General features: G+C 42.2%; 1 protein-coding gene across 2 annotated transcripts in view; it reads left to right on the top strand.

Annotated features, from left to right (window-relative positions):
* The first annotated feature begins 1,862 nt into the window (after positions 1–1,862).
* The window catches only part of RNF38 (ring finger protein 38), a 105,271-nt gene continuing 87,451 nt past the window's right edge, over positions 1,863–19,682 (top strand). The window contains exons 1-2 of one of the 2 annotated variants that reach the window (XM_079330832.1): positions 2,301–2,406; positions 15,839–15,923. In XM_079330832.1, coding sequence (XP_079186958.1) covers positions 15,875–15,923 — 49 coding nt within the window. In that variant the 5' untranslated portion in view covers positions 2,301–2,406; positions 15,839–15,874. Of the gene's footprint in view, positions 2,407–15,838; positions 15,924–19,682 lie in introns of both variants that reach the window. The other variant, XM_079330831.1, reaches the window with a different exon arrangement.

Genomic DNA, 19,682 nt, shown 5'->3' with positions numbered 1-19,682 from the left:
GTAGTCTGGAATGTGTGTTAGACTAACAGTTGAAGTAACTCCATAATACAAAAGTATATTTTCGTTGCTTATTTCTGAAAGACAATCTATATACAGAAAGATTAGGAAGATTGTCTTAGCTGAACGACTGGTACTATTTTCACACCTTTTCCTGCAGTGTATAATTAGTATTCAAATTTGCCATTTTTGGAGGGCTTACAAAAAAGGAAGTCTGCCCCACAACACACTTTTAGGTATTACCTTCAGCATGGGAGTAGTTTAAAAGCAACTTCTCCCAAGGAAGTGAGTGAAAAATGAATCATCACAAAAGCAATAGTTGCACTGATCATCACTTTCTGCCAGCTGTGAACTGGCAAGGGCTTCATGCTGTACGTGCATGCCAGAGAGCAGATATCAGAAAAAAAGTGCAGACACCTCAGAAAGGTGAAATGGAAGATGTGACAGGAAAGTACTTCAGACCCTCATGTTTCACAGCATCAAGAGACAGGAGCTGTTGAGAGTGTTTCTGATTTCAGGGCTGGAGACCTGAAACACTCCATGAAGCTTAAGCAAACAAATCAAGAAAGGCTTTGAATGACCTTACAAAATTGTTGGGGCACAAGAATCACACCAGTAGTCTGCTACAAACCCCAGAGTTGTTAATCCTGCTCACCTGCTCCCACACTGGATGAAAACATCAACCAAATTACATGGAGTCAGGGTAAAGACTGGCACAGTGAGGGAATGCTGGCTGATGCAGGATTTGTGGAAACATTTCCCACTCACAGCATTGCACAGGAGAAGGCAGCTCCTGTGATGTGCAAAATGAAACAAAGTCTCTGTTTGCACATTTAGAGCTCAGAGAATTACTGTTGTTCCACGGAGGACAGCAAGTGCACCCCTCTAGATAGTAAATTTCGCTGTGAATTTTCTTAGTAAATGCATATGTCATTTTTCCCACTATTCCACTCTTCCCGAGAACCAAACCCGCTGGCTCGCTCCGCACACGCGGCTGTTTCTCCTCATCGCAGAGATGCATGGACACAGGCACAGAGGCATTTTCCTCACTTTCACAGAAACTCTTAGCTACATTCCTGGTGTCTTCTCACGCCAACGGATGTTATTCACCTGACAATGAAACCGGCGTCACCGTGACAGCTTTAGGATATCCCTGCCCTTAACCTATCCCTTTACCGCCATCCTTGACTTTTTTGCATGCACCGGGAGGCGCGGCGTGTCCCTGTGAGTGACCGGCACTCGCCGCCCCCGCTGACGCCTGGATGGGGCGGTCCCCGCTCCCTACACGTGCCTGTGGGGGCCGGCTCGCCCGTCGATGGCGACCTTTGCCCCCCGCCTCCGGGCCGTCGCCCCCATCCCCGGAGCGCCGTGCCGACTCGGGGGCGCGCAGCCGGACCGCGAGGGCGAAGGGCCCGCGGCGGTGCCCTTGCCCGGGGGGAGGAACGCGGGACAGGACGAAGATGGTTCCGGGGCCGCTCGGCGAGGGCTGCGGCCCGCCGGGGGTGCCGGCACGGACCCCGCTCCCGCTGTCCCGAGGGGGCATCGCCGCAGTGCGGGGCGGCACGCCCTGCGGCAGCGCTGCTGCGGGCGGCGAGAGCCCTTAGGGAGGCGCCGGACTGCCGGCGGGCCGCTGGGGCTAGAGGCAGGGAGGGAAGGAGGGAGGCAGGGAGGGAGGAAGCAGGCGGGGAGACTTCCTCCTCCTCCTCGGCGGCCGCAGTAAGCGGCGGCACGGCTGGGCACCGGCCCCCCCGCCCGGCGGCGGGCTGCGCCCCGGCCGGAGGCTCCCCACGCCGCCCATGCCGCCCACGCGTCCCCGCTGGCGCTGACCGCTCCGCCGTCCCCGCGCTGGGGCTGCTCCCGCCGGCCGGCCGGAGCGGGCAGCGATGCCGGCGACGGCCTGCTCGGCGGCCCCCGGGGCGCAGCCCGACGCCGGGTTCCTTGGCCCTGCCCGCCAGCGGGACCGCAGCGCCGCTCCGCACGGCGAGGAGAGCGGCGGCGAGCGGCACCTCCGCCAGGCCGGCGAGGCGGGCCGGCGCGGCAGATGGGTGGCTTCTTCCGCCGCCCCCTTCCTGCCTGCCTTCTCCTCCTCCCCTCCGCCGCCCCCCGCCTCCTCCGTTGCCTCCTCCCCCGCTGGTGGGGCCGCCGTCGCCGCCTCCACCTCCCCCTCGCCTGCCTCCCTTCTCCCGGCACTCCCCCAGACCCGCGCCCGTGTCCGCTCGTTCTCCGGCTTCCCGGGACTCGCCATGAGCGGCGGTTCCGGTCGCTTACCGCCGTCCGCCGCCCTCTGCCCGCCGCCGCCCCTCCACGGGCCGAGCTTGCCGGAGGCGGGAGCGCGGAGCCAGGGCCGGGGCAGCCCCGCTGGGCACGGCGCACCCCGCGGCGCCCCGGGCGCCAGAGCCCCGCCACCAGGTGAGCGGGAGAGGGGCCCCGGGGGACTGGGAGCGGGTCCGGGCGTCCCACCCCCGGCTGGCAGCGCAGCCGGCCCGCAGGGCCGCGGAGTTGCCCCCCGCAGCGCCCGGGGACCGTCCCCGGGTGAGGGCCACGGGCGGGACGGGACGGGAGGGAGGGCAAACTCTCGCTGTTCTGAGCGCGGCGAGGCGAGTCGCGGCGGCGGCTGGCGGCAGGCCATGTGTCCCCCGGGCGGCAGCGGAGTGCTCGGGGCCGCCTTTGAGCCGGTGCCCGGCGCGGCGGCGGCTCTTTCCCCGACGGTCGGTCGGGATGCGGCGGGCGAAGCGCGGGCGGCCCGCAGCGCTGGCGCTCGGCGGGCGCCTCCGGCTGTGGCGCCGCTGCCGCCGGGGCAGCCGCAGGGGCTGCGCTGTGCGGCGCTCTGTGCGCTCGCCCTCTCGCCTGCGTCTCGTCACACTTCGATGTGCCCCGGGCAGCGCCGGGGCCTGGCCGATCTGCCGCCCTAACTCCCTCCTTGCGCAGCGGCCGCCGGCCTTCTGCAGCTGCCGGCTGCGCCCCGCTCCTGGAAGGATTTTTGTGTGTGTGTGAGTGTGTGTGAGAGAGAGAGAGGGGGCGATGTGTCCGTATCCGTGCCCGGAGCCAGGCTCCGCCCCTCGCAGCACGCTGCCGGTAACTGCGGGAATTCACGGGGCGCAGTGACCGGTCGTACCAAGTTCCTGCGTGGTGCTCCGACATGCTGATTGCAGTTCAGGGTTTTGCCTTGTGAGACCCCCGGTGAGTGCCTTCGGGGCTCTCATAGCCAGTTCTACAGACGTGTTTTTGGATTTCCTCTTAGAAACCGCCCCATAGCAGGGTGTCTCTGAGGAGCTGGTTTTGGACATGTGGTTAGTTCATCCTGAAGCTTCGATGTTTTCAGGACTGTGGTCCCAACATATGGGTTGATGTGCTTGTTTACAGTCAAACACAAGAGCCGCTTCCAAGGCTGTGCTGGAGTTTCCCACATGCTTATATTTAAACGCGTGTCTATGTGGTTTTGGGATCAGGGCCTTAAATGTTTTCCTAAGCTGTTCTTTGTGAATAGCAGCCAGAATAAAGTTGTTTATGCGTATATGCAGTTACTAATTAGGAAGTGGTATGGGAGAAGGTCAGAAAACAAGACATCATTCTTTGGGCCTGGAGGGTGAAGAAACGAGGTGTTTAATTAAGTCTTTTCTTGGAGTGTATTTCTAGTGGTGCTTATGTTTTGGGCATTTAGTTGGGTGATTTACCAGAGTATGTGGTATGGGTGTTTATTACTGATAAAAATCTTGCTCTGAAATGAAGTAGGTTTTACAGCTGCTCTTGAAATTCGTGATTGACAACATAGTAAAGAATTACAATGCAGAAAGTTGAGGGAGAACTTGAATTTTTACCTTTGCGTTGTATTGTATTGTTCATAAGCAGCTTTTGCTATGTCCTGAGATCACAGAGTACATGGAGCAGATTAGTCTCTCCCAGGCCTTCCAAATAAAATATATAGGAGAAAAATATTTTTTCAGTATAGTTTATTTGGAAATTGAGGTTTTATCTGATGAAGCTCAGTTTCAACTTTTGGTTTTAAAATTGCATGGACATTCCTGGTGTAGATGATAACCTTATCTTAAAGCCTGATCTCAAAACCTCTCCTAATCTTCTTAAGCTCTTAGCAATCCTGTAGACAAATTGACCTAGTATGCTGCTGTTGGGAGATAAAAGCTTTTGTATTTTCCATCGTTTGGAAAATCATGATGAAGAAAAGAATTATAACCTCTACCATATAATAAATTCATGACAGGCTTAGTGTTTGAAGACCTTAGTGCAGGATTTGGGAGTACTGAACTTTTTATTCTCCAGAAATGGACTTTTTTAGGGTTTTTTTCTGAAGTTTTGGTATTTGCTAGCACAGATTCTGTGTTTAAAAGCCCTTTAGAGTCCTGTGTTTTAATGATAATTGCAATAGTCAGAATTGTTTTGCTCAAAAGAGCTCATGCAGACACCCAGATTGGAAGGTTGTTTTACAGTATACTTATGTCACGGTAGCAGATGAATGCTTGTTGCTAGTCATTGTCTAAAAAATGCATAAAACATTTTCAGATAATATGATATGTGATTCATCTTCTAATTTAGAAATAGTGTCATAATTTACTGACAAATTCAGGAGATTTCTAGATAGGGCATGAGGACTGTTTGTTTCTTTGCTTGCTCTTACCCAAAGGGAGAGACTCTTCATGAAGGTCTGTCTTTTTCAGTCAAATATTTGTCACCAGAGGGAAGAATTATGAATTAAACTCAGGCATCAGGGCTGAACTGGGATTGTTTTGCTGAACATCCTCTTAGTTATACTTTTGATCCTAATGCATTAACTTTTGGTAAAAACCTGTATTGTGATCTAATCTTCAAATGTTGAGGGGCATTGAAATTGCTGTACTTTACTTGCAAGGTTAAGAGAATGTTTGATATGTCTTTTCTTCCAGCAGAAAAATGTTCAGTGATAGTTGGTTCTCTTTTGGTGCTGTTTCTTTTGTTTTTCTTCCAGCATGTGTCAACAGAATGCAAAGTCTCCATTCATGGCTGTCAAATGTGGAAGGATACTGGACTAGAAATGCTGCTGGTACTTTACTTCATTTAGAAAATTGATCCAGATCTTAGAGGGCATTTCCCTGTCCATAAAATATTTTGCCTCCACTGGTGTACCTGCATCTCCTGGTGAAAAAGAGTAACTCACCTAGAGGAAGTGTTGTCAGCTAGGAAAAGTGTGTCTGTACTGGAAATTCTTAGAGTGGTGGTTTTTTGGTTTGGTTTTGTTTTGGTTTGTTTGTTTGTTTGTTTGTTTCTAAGTCTGTATTGACATTCTCAGGTATTGCAATATCTGGAAAGATTACTTTTGAAAGTTGTTCTGTATTTAAGACGTGGTGTTATGTCCATAACTGGGGAAAACAGCTTTTCTCTTAAACATCTTCGTTACTCATATCAGCTCTTTGGATGTCATCTGATGAGCTTTGCTGAATCTACTTAATATCACTTTTTCTCATTCTGTTGCTAAGTCTTTAGTTAGTTTAGTTGTTTTTTAAGGTGCATACAAGGTCAAGTCCTATATTAAGAGGGGTAATGGAAGATGCTTGTTTTGGCAGCTAACTGCATTTGCCAAGCCTTTCAGCATGGGGAGGCTGAAATTTCTGCTGAAAGGATTAGTGCCAATTTTCAAGCCTAGTTGATTGTAGAAAGTGAGGAGTTTGACTTCTTGTGAAGATAATATGAGGCATCAAGGTGTCCATTAAGTGCAGTAGAAAGCTGAATTTTTAGTAGTTCTGCTTAAATCTGTAAATGCTGAGCAGTTGTAGTAGAATTCTATGCTCATATTAACACATATAAACTTTTGTGCTTTTAGCAGTTGTGCATAGTTATACCATCTCTGTGTGGTATTTGTGGTTTTGTTCTCAAACTGGAGAGCAGTTAATGTGGCTTTACAGTGAGAGTCATATTTAATTCTGGCATGCCTGGTGAAATGCACTAATTTTTTTATTTATGATGTGATGCCTTCACAGCTTTATAACCATGTAATATAAAGTGAGATAGAAAGATAGCTCCTTGGTAGGAACAAGTGAAGCATGTTCAGTATGTGGAGACTTTTCAAGAGTTACAATTGATTTGTTAGATTAAAGAAAAAAATAAACAAACAGAAAAAGCCCACCTAAACCAGAAACTATAATTGGAGCATCTCAATTTTAATTTGGTCTAAGTGCAGTGTAAAGAAATGGCTTGATGGTACTTCTTGGTTAGAATTACCACAATACTGTAAATCTGTTACTTTGCATGTTTGAACATAATCTGTTTTGGACATAAGATTGCAATTACCTTTAGAATATCAGAATTATTTATTATAATTTTGGTATGTTAGTTTTGCTGCTTTTGAATTATAAAGGAAGATAGGCTTTGTTTTTTGCATAAATTAGTTGCACTTTGAATATATTATAGTAATTACAGATTTAATGTAAACAGACATATAATTAACATTTGTTTCGAGAAGTTGGTTATGAGAGGTACGAGTTGTATATTTATTTGATTTAATTGGGAAATAAATGCAAATGTAGTTTCTTAGCAATTATTTTCAGGTAAGTTGCATTCATATTAAGTCATGCTCTGTGACTCTCACTTTTATATTTTTATTTCACTTCTATGTTGTAATACTTAAAGGAAGTGGAAATTATGATTTTGTGGCCTGATACTGTTCTTTGGAGGTGTGCCTTTTAGGTGCCAGCATCAAGGCAGCTCATCTGGATGCTAACAAGTGGTAATATACTACCACCCTCACCCCCAGCATAAGTATTTAAAGATAATGTGAGACTGAAATAAATCTATTTTAAAAAAAATATATAATATAGAATTATTATACATTTATTTTAATTGTAGTTCATAGAGCATGAACAACTTTATCCTTGTCTAATCTGGCATATTTTAGATGTAAAATATGCAAAAGCATATTTTTCTCTTAAGTATTATTTTTCTCTTAAGTATTATTCTCTTAAGGACAAATTTCAGTTTGATAATAGCAAGAAGACAAGAGATATGTCTTCAATTTGGAAATGCATGCTCTGCTTTGCAACATCTGTTTATGGAATAATATAAATTATCCTTTTGGTCTAAGTCATCAAAATATTGAGCTTGAAAAATATATTTGCCTTGTCACAGAAAGGTTAAAATGAGAAACTGCTTTAAAGAATATTAATAAGCATGATTGAGAGCATTGTAAATTCTTGGAAAGGCTGTGTTTAATTAAAAAATAATGGTGGGGTTCGGAGTTTTTTTCTTTGCCTTTTTATGTTTAGTTTTGTTGCTTGTACAGCCCTTTTTCACCCACAAATTATCTTGGCAAAATGAAATCCATATGCAGACAGAATACTTTGATCATTTTTTTCTTTTTCTTTTATTTTTTTTTCCCTTAGAAAGATAGGCTTTAAATGTTTTTCAACCAATGGCTTTGCAACTTTTTTGTTAGTTTTTGCACCTTGCGTATTTTAAATGGTCTTCTATGGCATCTGCTTCATATTAGAAGTTCAAATGGAGATGTGTCATCTAAACATAAGGTTGTCACTGTTAATGTGATGCAAGATGTGCATGGGTTAACAGGAAGGCAGGGTACCAGAATATGAGATAACATTATAAATTTTTCAGCACCCTGGTTTTTGGTGGAATAGAGTTAATTTTCTTCCTGGTGGTTACTCTGGGCATCAGTCAGTGTGTGGTGATTGTTGATATTGTGCATTACTTGTTTCTCTTGGGTTTTATTCCTGGGTCACCCCTTTCCCCCCACCCCCTCATGTCCCTATTCATTATAATTATAATACTATGTCATTAACGTTGTTTTGGTATTTTACTTTACTTCAATTACTAAACTGTTCTTATCTCGGTGCACAAGTTTTGCCTTTCCTGATTCTTGCTCACATTCCACTGGCAAAGAGGGAGAGTGATGGAAAGCTGCTGCTGGTAGTTTGGGTTAAATCATGGCACACTGAGAGCTCCCTTTACACTAATATTTTAATAAGACAGTGCTGCTTTCCCCACCTTTGTTTTACTGGCTTTTGTTTGGTTTTTTGCTTGTTTTTTGGTGCCTTTTTTTCTTATCACGTTCTGATTGCATTCTTCTGTGCTTGTTCTAAACCATTGTTTTCTTGTTTTTGTATGTGAAGTACAGTAAATGCTTGGTTGTTAGAATTCCTTGCATAAACAAAAGAACCTCCATTCTTAATAGGAAAAATACTTTTATTCTTGTGCTTTGATGACTTCAAATAAAGGTTCCTTCAGGAAGTTGCTTGATGTAATATAGGGCAAAGAATGCATACTTCACTTGAGGAAAGATGCAGGAAGTTTTTAAAATACTAAGTCATAGGTATTTTCACAATGTTTAAAGCAAGCACTATATGCAGTGTTTTCTGAGCTTCTGAAATGCACACACATGCTCCAAATGTTCATTCTTAAAACACTCTTCTTTAGATTTTCTCAATGAAGAGCCTGGCATCCCAGCTTTAAGCTCCTGAGCTGCTGTTCCCATTATCCCTGCACTGTGTTTAGGTTGAGTCTCTGCATCATCCCTCTCATGCAAGCCCTTTGCCACCACCTTGTATGAAAAAGTAACATCTGCTCTCAGTCTCAGGATGTTTCTCTAATGCCTTCTGTAATGCCTGGGGTTCTGCATCCAGACAAATATCTGTGTTGCTTGCTGCATTGTCTGGCAGCTGATGTGGTTTTCTTGAACGTAATAACCATAATAACCAGCCTTCAATGCAACATTGTAGTATTTCAGAGCTCACATCTCTAAGAATTTGGTTTTGGTCACCAGCTTCTAGGACAATCTCAAATGGGATATTAAAATATTAAAGGAAACGTAGTCTAGCATTTCAATTACAAAAACAAACCAAACCCCCCACCAAGCAACAAGAAAAAAGTTATAGCAAAATAACCCCCTGAAAACCTTACTTAAGTCTTTACCTGAATTTCTGTTCTTCTGTGTAAGGCACACCACTGTAGCACAAGGATGTGCAGCCAGTATCAGTAAAGAATATTGCTTAAGCTGTTTCTGGTATCCTTTATGGATGGTGGAATTGCATTTCTTTTTGTAATACTACCAGTCTCTACTTCCAAAAAAATGTATCTGTGCTTCTGCACATTTTTCTAGAAGAAGGTTATGAGGAACATAGTGAGGGTATAAATTTTCTGCCAACCTGTGAAGGAGTAAAGTATGAATTCTGTGAGTCTTATTAAAATACTTCATAGTCCGCATGCCTGGAAAACTCCCTGTTGGGAATACTACCCTTAAATAGTCTAAAAATTGCTAAAAGCCCTGCACTGTCTTTGTTTGCATGACTTCTAGTGGTGTAAGGGCCTGAGGGATGGCTGTTAAGCCACGAAGTATGGCTAGAGACATTGGCTGTGGATACAGAACAGTTGGGTCTGTTGGAGAATACTTGGAACAGCTCCTGTGCTGTGTGACTGAACCTGCACCACGGAACAGCAACAGTTTGAAAACATTCGCAGCCTGATTTTTCAGCACAGCTGAGAGTTATCTCCTCTTTGTCTTTTGCTGCTTGGCACCTAAAGTATATCAGGTTCCAGAGTGGAAATATCAAAGATTTGTGTTAACTCTCTGTTTGGCTTCTTGCTCTGTGAAGTTTTGACTTTTAGGTACGTGGATTCTTCTGCTTTCATTAAAAGTGCAAATGTTTGTGGGATCCCTACCTACAAGTCAACATTTTAAAGTGATTTTTTGAATTTCCATTAAAAATCAGGTTTTTTTAAAAATCTGGGTTTTTTTAATGTGTGCAGGCTGTCTGTATATATCTTTTCCGTGGCATCACTTTTTTCCTGTTTATAAGTTGAAATGGCCCAAAGCCAAGCAGAGTAAGCAGTAGTTTTTGGAAAGAATTATCATGCAGATTTAGTAGTAGGATATTGAGCCTTCTGGCACAGAAACCCTGTGAGTCTGTAATCGTGGTTTGTGTGTGGTTTTGAGCAAGTTTACATAAAGTGTTTATGATATGATCTGAAAATTGCTTTTTCAGCTTATTTTGGAGGTTGAGTACAGGTTAGACTTTTGAGCTGTTTCAGAAATACATTTGATTTTTGGAGGCTTGGAAGTGAAAGCTTTTAGCCAGCAGTGTGACAAGCGTCTTCAAACTTAAGAAGTATGTGATTATGCTTCTGAAGATCAGTAAACTGAGGTACATGCTGCAGGGACACATTTCAAGAAAGTGAAAGTCAAGATGTATTTGATGTTGTTCATTGTAAGGGACTGTTGAGTTGGGCTGAAAAAGGGAATGAGATAAAAAAATATTTATTTATTTTCAGTCTCTTGTGCTCTTAGTCTCTTCTGCTTTTATGCAACGAGATACCAAAAAATACCACTAATGAAGAATTTGGACACTGAGGAAAAGTTACTGAAAGGATATGTTGCATTTTGGCAGCTTTTTATTTGATGAGGTATTCTGACCATGAAGGATTAGGAAAAAGCAATTAAAGTGGTAAATATGGTAAAAAATTATTCAGTAGTGACTAGGATAGTGTCACCTTACAGATCTGGAAAAAATACAATTGTGGAACAACTTATCTCTGGTGGAATAGTGATCCTCAGCTATCTCACTGATTCCGTTTCATGGTGAGGACCAGTCAGTATGTTGGGGTGCAGATGTGTTATTCCAAGGGACCTTGGCAGCCTGGAGAATTTGGGACCTTGTGGCATCCAGTGGAGACTGAGGCGCTGGGGCAGAAGAGCTGTTTGAAGGGTGGGTCGCAGCTCCTGACCCAGTGGAGCTGGCTTGCTCAAGGGGCTGGAGCACGGGACCTGTGGGGGACACAGAGGACAGTAGGATTGCCCAAGAGATGGCCCAGGGAAGATCCCAGCCAAGAGACCTCAATGCCCTCTGTCCTCCTCTTATGGCAGATGAGGAAAAAGATAGTGCCAGGCTTTTGCATGCTGGTGAGGCGAGTCACTGGGGTAGGGCTCAGGCTGAAACACCTAAATAAATATGTGGCAGATATTTTTAGGAAGAATCTTTCCTCACTCTGAAGCAGAGATCTGCAGACATTATGGACTTTACAACTTTGGGAAGATTCAGAACTTCCCCAGACAAGGCACTGCTCTAAATTGGCCTGGGCTGAGCAGGGGGATTGAATTATCAGATATCCACCAGACTCTTGCAGGCTGAAAAACTTTCTATTACTGTTTAGTGTACAGTTTAGCCTGGGGAGGCCTGCTTCAGGCATTGCAAATAGAGAAGGGACAGCAATTTAGTTGCACTTTAAGTCAGAAGTGATGATGAGAACTCAGTCTGCTTTGGCATACGAGTATCACCTCAGTCCTATGAGTGCATTTTTTTAGCCTTGGTTTTTTTCACATGCTTCCTCCCCACACATCCAAAAATACCTTTTGTGATCGGTATTTAATGTATAAATGCTTCTGGGTAAAGCACCAATAGGTCTTTATATTTAAAGCAGAGCTACACTTCTGCCTCTCAGCCTGTCTTCCTAACTTACTTGCTGGTTTATGTACAGTCTGTTTTCATCTGACAGACAAAAGTATGCACTTCCGTTTTTATTTTTCAGTCCTAGAGGTACAGAGGATGCTGGATCCTCTCTTTCCTATCATACTCGGAAAGTGCCAGATAAATTAATTGAGAGATGTGTTCAGCAGTTAGAGGGATTTTTTTTCCAAGCTTTGAAAGTATGTTAAAAAATATAAAAAATATATTCACTAATGCATTCTTATCCTTTTTTGTTAGTCTTTACCAAACCAGTGTTTCTAATATGATGACTCTCCTAGTGTATGCATTTTCTATAGTATTTTTAAGGGAGAATGATACAAACAAGAATTCAGTCAATACCATAAAATATGAACAAAGCAGAAAGTAGGAAAAGAGTGAAAAACTGGTATATAAGCTCCTTAGGCTGCCTTCCCATGTAAAAGTGAAATTGGCATTTTTAAATAAAGCTTTCATACTTGTTTGCTTAGTTCTGTTTCTCTGTAAATAGCTTTGAACTTGAGGGAGGCTTTTTAGTTTTTTAAGAAGACTTCTTTAAAATCACTGGTTAAGTATCAGATAAATTAGTCTGCTCTCTCAAGCAAACATCTTGAAGGGACCTGAAACTGTTTTGTCTGACTTGATCTGTGGACACAGGTAGTTATTGGGCAGCTAGACAGTGTTTTGCTTCCAAACAGCTGCAGTGTAAAGTCTCTCTGAAGAGGACACAGGAAATAAAAGTGGATCCTGAGGGCTAGGAAAACCAAAGGAATTGCAGGGAATGGGAATTGTAAGCATTTGGAGGCAAACAGTGTTACTGTGGGAGAAAACATAAAAATACATAAAAAATTTCCGCGAACATAGATTTTCATTATTTCTGATGTTCATGTAACAACCGTTTTCTTTTGAGGATCACTTTTAAAACATCTGTGCCATAAAAAAGAATTTTCAAAGCAAATGAGTTGCCCATATTGTTATGGAGTTGTTTACTGTGAATTTACTGGAGCATCATCTGTATCTCTTGTTTACAGGCTGTGTGAAGGCTGTGTGGCAGGTTGGGTAGTGAAGCTGAACGAGGACGACAGTGTTCTGGAGTTGCTCAGTCTTCAGCTAGATTGGGGCAAAAGTGGTTTTAAAGCATTTTAAACCATTTGTTTCATTCATTATTCTGTAGTGTTACATTTCTGCATTATGTCAAGTTTTTGTTTCCTATCATGTATTTTTTGGATGCTGCATTTTCTGTTTGTGACTGATGTCACAGAGAAATAACTCCTTCTAGTAACTCAGTTCTTCTGCACCTTTGTGTTCTGGTTATCCCCCTTTTTTTTTTTTTTTTTTTTTTTTTTTTTTTTTTTTTTTTTTTTGCCTCAAGTAACAAGAGAGGTAAAGAAGTAGTCTAATAGTTAGGATTAGAAAGTGAGACATATGAGATCATTCTGTACAACCACTGTGCAAAGCTGTAAGAGAGCTTCGTTTTATGTCTCTATGGATTTTTTAAAACATGGTTGATTGTCCAGAAAATAGATACCTGAATGATTGCCACCTTGAGTGGTTTTAATTTTGGTCTTCTAAAGATCTTAAATTTACAGAATTTGAAGAAGAAATATTTTCTAAGGTTTACTGCATCTCTTTCAGAGGAATGTCTAGCATAACTATGAAATATTTTATGATCTCTGTAGAGAGCAGTATGTGAGAATACTTTAATACTGCTTAGTACAGTTGGTATGGATATTGTTGAGTATCTGTATACTGACATGCTTTGATATTTATTAGGAAGTATCTTTGGAGTTACTGCTTAGGGATTGCCTGTGCCAGAAGGTTATGCTATGTTTGAATAACAATCAGTTTATCCAAAGGTGCAAGGATGGTCTTCTCAGACATAAAAGTGACTTTGAAATGCTCATTCTGGGAGAGTTTGTCCTATTTTGAGAAACAGGGTAACGCATCAATACGACCATTTTGCTCTGATAACCCCACTGTTCTTGGATTGTAGATACAGTACTTCTAGAGAATTGTGACTTACCAATACATTTGTGTGTTCTCTTATGTAGACCACCAGCTTATAGATGCTTCAAATTTCAAGTTCCTGCCACCTATGTGTGGTACTGAAGAGAAATTTTTTGGCTTTCTAAAAAGAAAGCTATGTTGGGGCCCATGTGGTGCCTTTTTGGTGTGTGGGTGTTAGCTGCTTCTTCCTTGCAGTCAGTCTATGTGATGAATTTAAGTGGTGATTTCCTGTAAAACATTTGTGTTTTAAGCCTTTATCTTGCTTTTCCTAACTCTTGCTGTCTTGGGTTTGCTGCTCCTTGTGTTTAAAAATTTTGTGCTCCCCTCATTTGAGGAGTCATGCTGGAACCTCCTGGGTTGTTCTTATGGTTGTCCAGGCATTTTCCTTGCTTTTGCTACTTCCCAGACCAATTATGCTTGTCCTTTTCAAGGCTATTGCTGGAGGAACAAATTTCAAAATGCAGTAAAAAACCTTTGGTGGGCTGAATTGCACCTCTTGCAGATTATTATGTTCAGCATTCTTGTGACCACTGAAGCTTTTTATGTTTCCATCAGAGCATTGACATCAAAAGGGGAGAGCTATCACAAAGTCTTAAGAGAGGGGAAGCCAGGACATGTGGTTACCTGTTCTCCAGGGCTGCCCAGAGTGCTCAATAGAAAATACAGCTAGCAGGCTGAGGGTGAAGAATCACATCCTGGGACGTTTCTGGGACATGAAAGTCATTCTCAGTGCTGGTAAACAAAATGCTGTCTTGCTCCAACTGCTTGGATTCCTTGTGAGGATTCTGTATGAATTGCAAAACTGGGCTCAGAACTTTCTTTTTATGGTGTTACCAAGAAAGACCTCTGCACATGAAGCAAGCTGCTATTGTTATGAATGTGTTACTTGTGAAAGAAGAGGAAGTGGATTTTGGTTGTTGTGCATATTGAAAAGAAATGTGACAGTCTGATCTCTGGTTAAGTCTGAACTTGTTGAGTTTTGTGTCAGCTGTAGCATATTTTGTTTTGGAAAAACTTGGGCAGTGAGAGCTTAAATTCTAAATTTACTCACCCAAGCACTGCAGATGTTACTTTCCAGAAAGTACTGTGAAACAGAGCAGATGGAGGCAGGTTCTGAGGAGCAGATTTGCTCTATTGCCTTCGGAAATGTAGACATAATTTTCACCATCAACCACAAATAGTCATGCTTCAACTTTGCAAATCAAGTGTGGTGAAGACAGAATTAATATCTGATCTACTGGTCTGTGTTGATTTCACTCTTTATGCCTGTGTTTAACAAGTCATGTGCTATAGTACTCTGAAATCTGTATTTGCAAAGAGAAGGGCAATGGCTGATCATCAATACTATTAGAGGCTATTAGAAATCTTGGTTTAGCTTTAAAGATATCACAGAAACTGTTGAAATTGAAAAGGGTATTGTGCTGCAACAAAAAATTGATATATCTCAAGTCACAAGGTTGTTTTTTATTCATTCTAAGTCTCCTTTACATATACATTTCTGTTGACTATTCTCTATTTTTCCACTGGCTATTACTCTTATTAACTTCCTGATGATCTTAAAGAAGGCTTGAGAGTTCACAACTGGTGACGAGCTGACTCATGTTAAATCCAATCTGTTAAGTTCTAGCCTTTTTTCTTTTGACATGCATACTTTGAGTTTGTTTGCTTCTAGAGACAAACAGCACATGCATGTGGGAATGCTCACAGACAGAAACACAAACTTAGATACCTCATATATATAAACATCTCTGTATCTCTTAAAAAGATATGCTATTTGGCAGTGGCCACAGTCCTCTACTTCTCATTGCCTCGGTGCATTATGTAAGATATTAAAAAAAAAGGTTTGCTGAAACTGACTCTGTGGTTTCCTAGATTATGGGTGTTGAATGCACAGTGGACTTACAAGGGTCTTTTTGTGAAGATTGTCTACAGCATGCAGTGGTATAGCTAGTGATTTGCTATTGGGACTGAATGACCAATTTAGTTTGAAACTTCTGTTTCAGTTCTGTATGCTTCTTACTGAGATCTTGTCTTCAGCTGAAATATGCTTAAAAGAAAACTGGACTGTATATGTGTCTAAGTCTGTGTATGTCCTTTTTGTGTAAATATGGGAGTTCTATGTTCTGGACTGCATGGACATATGCCTTCATTATGAGCAAAAGTGGTAGTTTGTTTGGTTGTATAAAAAATATGGTGATAACAATCCCCATCAAAAGAAGTTAGTCTCATATAATGACCGTATAGCCTGGCTGTAACTGCAGTAACTTGTCCTCTTTCTTAAAATTTTCATGTCATAGGGGTATTTTGGCTGCTAGACAAACAACTGAAAACTGCTGAGCTGTGTAGATATGTCACAGGTATTGGCTGACATGCATCTGTGTTGCTGCTTTTGCTTTCAGATGTTACCATGAGTATCAGTTGGAGCACAAGGAGCTATGGTAGTAGGAGTGTTTGGGAGAGCTGGGTCTTGTTTACTTGAGAAAGGTAAGAGTGTGATGGGGCTGTGGGAATTCCTGATGGAACAGAGTGAGAATGGGTATTAACTAGCCAGGCAAGATCACCAATGAGATACTTTACCTTACTGAGTCAAAGAGGATATCATAAGCTGGGAACTGGCAACTACAGAGAAGGAAATACTAAATCTGTGTATTGGTCCTGTAGCATGTTACCGAATTAGGAGACATGAAGCAAATTCCAGAGTATAGTTCATTTGTGCAGAACATATATGATGAGACAATATAAAACTGAAGTAAAATTCAATGGAGAAAGGAGGTTATGTTGTGATGAGATAACTTTGGCTGAATGTAAGGTGCCCACCAAAGCCACTCTAAATCACTCACCTTCCTCATCTGGACGGTGAAGAAAAAGTATGACAGAAGGTTCAGCAAGTATGGTCACAGGCCAACCAGATTTGGAGAAAATACTTGCCAATGAAAAATCAGAGAAGGATAATGAGAAATAAAAACAAACTTTAAAACATCCTTCCCTCACCCCTCCCTTCTTCCCAAGTTCGCTTCAGATCCAGACTTCTCTTCCTCTTCTGTCAGAGTGGCTCAGGGAAATGGGGATTGTGATCAGTTTATTACACTTGTCTCTGCAGCTGCTCCTTCCTCACATTCTTTCCCTGCTGCAGTTCTTCATAAACTGGCCTAGTATGTCTTCCGGCATAGTTGTGGCCTCCTTCAGGCACCTGCTCAGATGTGGAGTCATCTATGGGCTGCAGGTGATCTCTGCTGCACCATGGACCTCAGTGGGATGCAGGGGGATGAACCTGCCTCATCATAGTCTTCAGCACAGGCTGCAGGAGAATTTATTCTCCAGTGCCTGGAGTGTCTCCTCTCCCACCTTTTTCACTGACCTTGAGATTTGTTTTTCTGCTGTTGTGCAGCAGCTTTTGCCCTTCTTAAATATGTTATCTTAGAGATGTAGTTGCTGTCATTGATGGGATTGGCCTTGGCCTGTGGTAGTTCTGTTTTGGAGCTGGCTGCATTGCCTCTTGCACATAGATGAAGCTTCTGGCATCATCTGACAGAGGTTATCCCTGTAGCCAGGGATCTTGCCACACAACATGGTGTGGAAAAAGTCTGTAATTGTCTGCATAGGTAACCAGTCCAGACAAACATTGCCTGTATGTAAGTGTTATCTGACCTTTGGCTACAGAAAGATTTTCATGTCTTGATTTTGTCACAGCTCCAAGACAGTTGCTCGAAGAAGGAAACAAAACTTCTTTCCATAGGGTGTCCTGGAGCAAGATGAGTTGTGTGACGAACTGGGTGAAAAATCTAATGCGGGGAAGTAGAGTGAATTCAGCCTGTTGTAGTTTTTGGTTTTTGATTGCTTATGGCTTAAACAGTATGCTGCCTAGAAAAGTTCTACAGCTGAAAAGGGTAATGTAGTTGACCCTAAAGGCAGGTTTTTCTGGGTTTCAAATCCTATAGCTTGCATATAAAATTGTAAATGGACTGCATTGCAGCTATTCCGTTGAAAAAGTAAGTATAAATATAGAGAAGGATCTAGATAAAGGCTATGAATCCTACTAGATTACTCACTTGTCAGAAATAAAGATGCTCTTTTACTTGTAAGTGTGCCACTGGGGAGAGGTCTGGAATTATTAAAAAATAAAATAATGAAATTCCAGTTGGAACACTATACCACAACTTTTTGACATAGATAGAGATTTTTGTATTAGGTCTTTTGCTTAGTTTTTCAGGGATTTCAGATACTCAACTTTACCTTGGAGGCCTTCAGAAAATTGTTGGGGTTTTGTGGTGGTGGGTTTTGTTTTTTTTTTTTTTGTTTTTTTATTTTTGTGTTGGTTGCCCCCACATCAGAGAGAAAGCAACTACAGAGCTAACAAAGATGCATAAATAATCCAGCTGCATAAATGGAATGGAAACAGTAATGTTCAGACTAATCTGTGGTTCTCTGTAAAATCTGCTTACGACTGACATGCTGCCTTGCCATTTGATGGAGATTTCTGCAATTTTTCTATTATCTTTGCTAATCTGGTACCTAGATTTTTGAATGTGTTTTTGCAACAATCTTTTAGGTGGATTATGTCTATCTAATACCCTTCTTCTGGTAAAAGATCAGTGGCTGTGATGTTCAGAGTAAACTTTAGAGAACAGTCACATCCATCACAAGAACAGAGGGGATAACTTGTTTTCATATTAGAACAGAGGTCAGCAAGGTTGCTGACAGGAATAGAGAGTAATAAACTTTACTCAGCAGTGAAACCATGTTTCTGGAAGAGTGCATGGATTTAAGAGTAAGAAGAAAAGGGAAATAATATAAGTCCTCGTGCTTCTAAGGAATTGCTCCTTTCCAAGTAGCACTTGGTTTGCATACCAAGGAAAAACTGGTATTTGTAAGCATCAGTTGGTGTTGCTCTAGGTGACCCATCTTGTATTTTGTACTGTGGTGGAAGTGTTCCCATTTCTAGCCTTTCCAAAGTGATCAAAGACATCTGCATTGATTGAAGAAAATTTTCTGATTTGTATTTGAAGGGATCTGTTTTTCACTGGAATGAGTGGGTGTGGGGTCTTTTCATGACCTCTTAGGTAGATTGTCCATCTGTGAAGCTTTCAGTGGTGATGCACAGTTTCTTTAAAGAGCACCATCTGAATCCATTGTTAGAAGTGTTTCAGTGTTTCTTTTTATTGAGTGAACAGAGGAATAAGGTGAAATCAACGCATGCTGCAAGAGCTGGTTTGGTTTGTGGTAGATTTTTGAGTGTTAGGCTGGCATTGCTTGCTTAAGGGAGATAAGGACAGCTTTGGTCTTTTCAGAATTCATGAAGCATTTGGCTTACGTTTTCTCTAAGTCACGTCATGAAACTCTGAATCAGGCATCCAGCCTTACATTAGCCATGTAGAAACAATATAAGGAATATCCCAAAGACTGTTTCTAGAGTAATAACTTCATGTATTCTTAAGCTGCAGCTGAGACTAGCAGAAGTAGCTTCACATTATCACCTGGCTTCTGACCACTGTACTCCTAAAATGGATGAATGCACTGCTGTACTGTAATTTAACACTAGCAGTAGGTATTATCTGAGATAAACCACTTGTCCAAGTTCACTGGATGTCCTTACAGATACATACCTACAGTATGCAGGAAATATGGAAGTGTTTCCCTTCTTGGTAGTGCTGCTCTAATGGGGGATCAAGAAATGAAAGCAAAGCTAAGACATTGCTAATACTTTTTTTCTGCCTGTGTAGCACCTTTCAGGTGGTATTTGTTTACTCCTTTTGTCATCCATTGTACCTATTGCAATCAATTTTGATAGTCTTTAGAAGGCTACTAGGATATGCAAACACAAGTAAGTGCTTTGTAAAAGTAAGTAAATAGTGATGGCATTTTAAAGTATTTTTGGCTCTTAAAAAATTCTTTATGTGGAAATAGGGATAGAGATAGCATCAGAGATGAACGTACATATACTTGGAACTTGGGAAGAAGAGAAAAAAGAAAGCAAATTTGTTTTTTCAGGAAGAAAAGTATTTTTTCTATTGAATACTGTTCTACAGTAGTGTAAAGTGAATGAAAAATTCCACATACAAAATGGCCTCAATGTGCAGATATTTCTTTGAACTTTACCTTCATTCATGTGATCCAGATTGTTCTTGAATCAAAGAGAATAGTTTATGCACTCTGTAACTGCAATTTTGAGTAATCCTCACAAATCAGGGGACTGAAGCTAGAGACTTCTCACTTTGAGGTACTGATCCTTCCTGCCTGACCCCA

This window comes from Erithacus rubecula (assembly GCF_903797595.1).
Source record: "Erithacus rubecula genome assembly, contig: SUPER_Z_unloc_1, whole genome shotgun sequence".
Taxonomy (NCBI): domain Eukaryota; kingdom Metazoa; phylum Chordata; class Aves; order Passeriformes; family Muscicapidae; genus Erithacus; species Erithacus rubecula.
The sequence above is the reverse complement of the archived record's forward strand: the minus strand, read 5'-3'. Positions and strand labels throughout refer to the sequence as shown.